This window comes from Lygodium microphyllum, chromosome 8 (genome assembly GCF_053477565.2).
Source record: "Lygodium microphyllum isolate KBCC chromosome 8, Lygodium_microphyllum_v1.1.10, whole genome shotgun sequence".
Classification (NCBI taxonomy): Eukaryota; Viridiplantae; Streptophyta; class Polypodiopsida; order Schizaeales; family Lygodiaceae; genus Lygodium; species Lygodium microphyllum.
The window spans coordinates 69,344,812-69,350,431 of record NC_141142.1 but is presented as its reverse complement, the minus strand read 5'-3'; the positions used below and the strand labels follow the sequence as shown (position 1 = coordinate 69,350,431).

Below are 5,620 nucleotides of genomic sequence, written 5' to 3'. Positions count from 1 at the left end.
GTACATCCAAATGGGTGTCTCAATGAGTGTGCACACTCATGTTTCATCTTTGTCCTATTGCCACCTTAACTAGCATTATTGTAATGTAATTAGGTACACTTGAGGAGCAATGCGTATTAGGGTGTTTTGTTTCTTATCTAGGCAAGCCTAATCAATGTTCTACATGGCATTATGTATAATCGTACATACATTTTGATTTGTAAGATCTCAAGCAATGGCTTTCACTTACTATAGGAGAAGCAGAAGCCAAAAGGGTGTGCAAGGAAGTGCTTAATGTTTTGCTTTGCGGGAACAACACATTAATTTGCTTAAGAAAGATCCCAATGAAAAAAACGTAAATTTTGAATGAATATTACAAAATATTATAAATTTTGAAGGAACCTTATTGAATGTCCTTAGGTTGCTAGATTAATGTTTTTTAGAAGTTTCTCAAGAACCTCCTTTATGTCATTGAAGAAACTCTAGGCTCATTGCACTCGCGCTTTGATCTAGTGCGGTTATAATGCTTGGCTATACTAGTCCTTAGATAACCTCACTACCAACTTGTGTTGCACTTTGGCTCTTTGTGCCTTGTGAAATTCATAAGGCTTATTGGATCTAATGTTATTACATGCCTAGCTTTTATTAGGATTACATCATGAATATTTGATCATGTCACCTATATTGTGAACATTTTGATTTGTCACAATTTGAAATTGCTCAAGTAGCTTAGATGCCTAGAAATTGAGAATCGATGCTCACAAAAAACTACATTTATTCATACCAATTGGGATTTTAAAATAAAAATCTGATATTCTATTCATACCCCTAAAATTGGTTTGGAAAAATTTTCCTTTGTGAGGAACAATGACAATTTTAAAGATGCTCATGCCAATCAAAATAGAGCATCTTGGCCTTTTTATCTTGTGGGTTCATTTAGTGGGTAGGCTGGTACCCACCATATTGGTCCTTTTAACCCCATGAGTCAAAACCCCTCTGGCTTATAATAATCACAGACCAGACACGTGCACGTTATAGCAAAGCATGGACATTTGTTGCAGAAACCTGCATCGGACATGCATGATCACATAGCAAAGCATGAACATTAGGAGAAACCTGCACCACAGACTCATTGATTAGAGTTAAGAGGAAGGTCATGATATAAGCATATTATACACTTAACAGAGACACACCGACAGATTATTAACTGTTCCAATCTCATCAGGCTAAAGGACTTCTGCATATCAATACCTGATCAGTGTATGATAGCCGGTCCCCTATGTTGGTTAGATCAGAAGCCAGAAGTGAACCCAGTATAAAGCATACAGTCATTTCAGTCACTCCTGTTTTTCTGTGTATACACAAGCTGGGTTGAAGGCATGCTCCCCATCTTGGCATCAGGTGTGCAAAGCGCTTGCCATTAAACTCCTGCAGTTCCAAGTCTAACTGGAAATTTAAAATGACTGATGTCCTGCTAGCCCAACATCAGTTCCTGCATGAAGCCAGCTTCAGAACCAAATTGCAAAAGCAATGTATCAGACCAGATTTTCACTTTTAAAGGCATTCAATGACCTGCAGTAAAAACCTTATATACCTAGAGTTTTTTGTGTTACAAGGCCATGGTCAGAGAATGCTGTATAATATTACTTATATTTTATTAGTACTACTTGATCATCAAAGCCATTGATAGTTGAATTGTTGCACATGACGACTACGTGTGAGCGTGCTAACTGGCAGAACAAACCTGATCCTCATACCAGCTTACTGGTAGACACAGCAAGTCCGCTTTGATATTTGCTACTGAAGCAGTGCATGAGTATGAGAGATCATGCGGTTGCATCATGTACTGCACATCAATGACACCTGATACTTCACATACCTTGCACAGCATCCATCTGGAAATGGCTCAAGTGTGGATCCATATCATGCATGTGTCCAACTCATGTATGTTGCATACACCCATTCTAATTAGCCATGAGATTGATCGGGAAAACAATGATCATGATAAACTACAACATGGATTTGCTGTCATACACATGGAGCTCTTACCTTGGGTAATCCTGCTCTGGTAATTCCCAATCACCAAGGAGTTGCTCCCAAAATGGATCACTCAAATCCAATGTGCTTGTATCTGGTACATAAACAAGATCTGTACTCACATCTGATCGTGGGTTGTTCCCCTTCATACCTGGTATAGCTGTAGAACTTGACCCTAACTGATCTATTATATTTGTACAATTTTTAAGAGCCATTGCTGTACTGATGCTGACGGGACTGTCTGGCAAATCTACTTCAGTCTTTACCTGATGCTCTTTCTCATATGGTCTCTCTCCCTCATTGGTTTCATAATCTATACTTGAAATATATGGGGCGGCTGAACACATTGAAGCAGCTTGTTTCCGTTTGTGCATTGGGTGAGACACTTGTGGTTCCGTTGAATGAGGCACTTTTATCTCTTTGTCTGTGAGTGCAAAATGTGGAATACCCTTCAACTTTGGAGCTTTGCAGAATGGGGGGTCTTCCTCTGAGTGTCTCCCTTGTGAAAGCACTTGTTGAAGCAGCTCCTCCACAGAGGGTACTACACTACTTGGTTTACTGTGCAGCTCCATTGCTGATTGCTCATGAGTCCCATGACTAGATGAATGTTCCCCATGTCCCTGAGCGAGTTGTAAACTGCATTGTGCAGATTCAGCATCTGAATTTTCAGGAAGTTTAGGAGAGGTTTCTTCATATCTTATCGCAAACTGAGCCCCTTGATCTGCTAGGCCCGACCCATGTGCCTCTTCTGAGGTCTCACTGCAAGGCAATCTTATCCGTTTTGAGTGATCTTCATGATGATCTGGTCCAGTAGGGAGGGGACAGTGCTGATGCTGAAGCAGCAATTGGACCAACAAGCCAGGATTTTGCATAGCCCTGGCTAAGAAGCTGATCGTCTGCTGCTGGTGCTGCTCGGTGGCTTGCAATCGATGCCACAGGACATCAATCTGTTGCTCCATTGCTTGTAGCTGCTGTCTTAACGTCACTACCTCCCCCATAAGCACATTCTTGTCACGCCTTAGCTGTTCAATTTCACCCTCGTAGCCAAAGGCTCCCACCTCCAAGTAAGGCCGACAGCGTACTGACATCATGTGCATGGGTGCAGGCCCGTCACCAGCTGTGGATTGATGGGAAGTAGTGGGGGTTGACGTGCGAGTACTGCTGCTTGGCATAGGTTTTCTTCTGTAGATACCCTTTAACAAGTGTCTTTGACCCTGAATGAAGCCATCATTTGCAAACTCCCATCGATCATGATCTATCTTCCGAAATCCCTGCATCCATTAAGTTGGACCAATATGGTACAAATATCAGCAAATTGTTGCATCTACCAATTAGGCATACATGGCAACACACACAGCCAGTTGGATGCCCTAAGCTAGATGCGTTTGCTGGTCATCAGTAAAACACTAGATATGCTGCCCGAAGTTAGACCTCTAGAAGTGTTTGTTGATCTTGATTGGAGTTAGCATCGAAATATGGAATTATAGGTACAATGTGCTGGAAATTGTTATCACATGCAGCAGTTCATGAAATTTTGCCAGGAAGTAAAAGAGATTATCTTGCAACATGTAGCAATTACCTTAAGAATAGACGCAAATAGTCTTTTGGAGGCTTTATATCTAGCTTTCAACTTCTCATATGTATTGTATAAGATCATACACTGAGTACTGAAAGAGATATGCATATTCTTACATATGTGTTGAGTTGACGGACAAAGCTGGAGAAGTTGCTGTGCTTGAAATACTGCGGAAGGACGCGCTGGGAGAACTCTGGGCACTGCCACACAATGAAGCTGTTCCCAGACTCGCTCCAAGAGACGATGGAGTCGGTCGACGGGTCTTCAACCATCTCATAGGTTTTTGTAAGGAAAGGGGAGGAGGTGGTCGCCGATGCCAACGCGAACCCAGAGCCGCTGGCCACCGCAGCTGCTGCAGCTGTACTATAACCTGTGGCATCAGGCTGATGTACCGGGCTTTCAAACAGTGGGGTGTTGATATGCAATGAAGCAGGGCTTGTTTCGGCACCTGTGAGGGGCACACCAGTGGCAGCGGCCGACGTGCCCATGGTTGCGCGGAGGCCAGTGCTGCTCTGACGGAGCAAGGTGGAACCTCTGTGGGATGGAAGGGGGAGAGGAAGAGGTGCAGAATGCATAAGGACATTGTCAGGATTTGGAATATGAGAAGAAGAGCTAGGAGCAGCAGCAGGAGCAGGAGGAGGAGGAGGGGGAGAAAAGATCAGAGAAGGTACTGATCCTGGCATGTCGTATAAAGGAGCTTGATGTTGGAACCCTGGCATGGCTGTTATAAGCACATCTTGGCGTCCCCTTTCAAGAACATTTGATGAGCTAGGAGAATCGAAATTCGCAGCCGGAGGCAAGCCTGCTACTGCACCCTGCATGCCCATCGTTGTCGCCGTCGGTGTCGCAGCCATCGTCGCCGTATACGCCAGATGCTGCAACAACCCCTGCGGCAATGTCACCAGAGCAGACGACGGCGTCCATTGCCGCAACGATGGCGATGAGGGTCGATGCCATCCAAACTCGTGCCGATATGGCCTTAGTTGAGACCGATCATGGCCCCCCCTGGATTCTTCTGGCGCATACACATCATCTCCTGATCTAAGCTCTTGAGTGGAGGGATGATCTGCAGCCGCGTCATGTGATCCCTGATCGTGATGATCTCCTACTCTGCCTCTGGGGTGGCGCTTGGGCGGGGGCGCGGGCGGTGGCCCTGACGGGGCGTCGCCGCGACCACAATCAGGCTGGTGAGAAGCCATGCAAGGGCCTTCATGCAGGACAAGATGAGCAGATGGGAGCAGAGCGGGGGTGCTGCGGGAGGAGACGATCGTATATCACAGTAGATGTGCTGCAAGTGTAGAGACAGAGGCATGCAAATGTGTTGATGACGTTGTGACTAGATATAATGATGATGATGACAGGCAGAAACTGATCAACATGCGATGCTCTGAAGGTACGGCGATAGAGGATGATATCAGCAGGCTATAATCATTATAACAATGATATCTGTGAATTGTAGCGGCGTTATGCGTGTGCTGGTTGGGAATCGGAATCTTGAACGCCAGCCCGACAGCAAGCCCAGCAACTTAGTCATCGCAGAAGACCTTATGATATTCTACGGGGAGTGCGACGCCGTTGCGGCACGTCCTTCTATTTTGGAACCCTGTGCTTCTCATGACAGGCAGTCATGCACTCTAGTCTCTTTACCAGCCCCCCTCCCCCACCCCAGAGTGTCAATACACCCAATGGTGCATGCACACGCACACGAACCACCGGTCCACCACCCGTGCACATCATTCGCCCATCGTGTGGCCAACGTGGTTTAGCACGTATTGTCTTGGCAAACCATAAACGTATAAAACCAGTGTACATTTGCATGCGCATGTATACATACACACACACACAAGGAAACACACTACACTAGCAGCATATCCTGACATCAAACTTGATGTTGAACAAGTAATAACAATTGCTCCAATTGTGCAAGGCATATCTCCCAATATGTTTTATATGTCCTCCATATTTAAAAATTGAGGTGACTTTGAGATACCATAATCCATGTCAAAGACAACCATTTCAAGGTCCTAA

General features: G+C 45.0%; 1 protein-coding gene across 1 annotated transcript; it reads right to left on the bottom strand.

The window, feature by feature from the left end:
• Positions 1–845: 845 nt before the first annotated feature.
• Positions 846–4,978, bottom strand: LOC148032428 (uncharacterized). Its single transcript, XM_087684092.1, has 3 exons — positions 3,709–4,978; positions 1,231–3,287; positions 846–1,095 (listed from the first exon to the last, which is right to left on the bottom strand). The coding sequence occupies exons 1-2, from the start codon at positions 4,789–4,791 to the stop codon at positions 2,025–2,027; spliced, it is 2,346 nt and encodes a 781-aa protein (XP_087540218.1). The 5' UTR covers positions 4,792–4,978; the 3' UTR covers positions 846–1,095; positions 1,231–2,024.
• Positions 4,979–5,620: the final 642 nt, after the last annotated feature.

Coding starts and splice junctions, on each gene's coding strand:
- LOC148032428 (XM_087684092.1), bottom strand. CDS start 4,791: ATGGCTTCTCACCAGCCTGATTGTGGTCGCGGCGACGCCCCGTCAGGG. Junction 3,288..3,708: donor TCCGTCAACTCAACACATAT/GTAAGAATATGC, acceptor TAATGGATGCAG/GGATTTCGGAAGATAGATCA.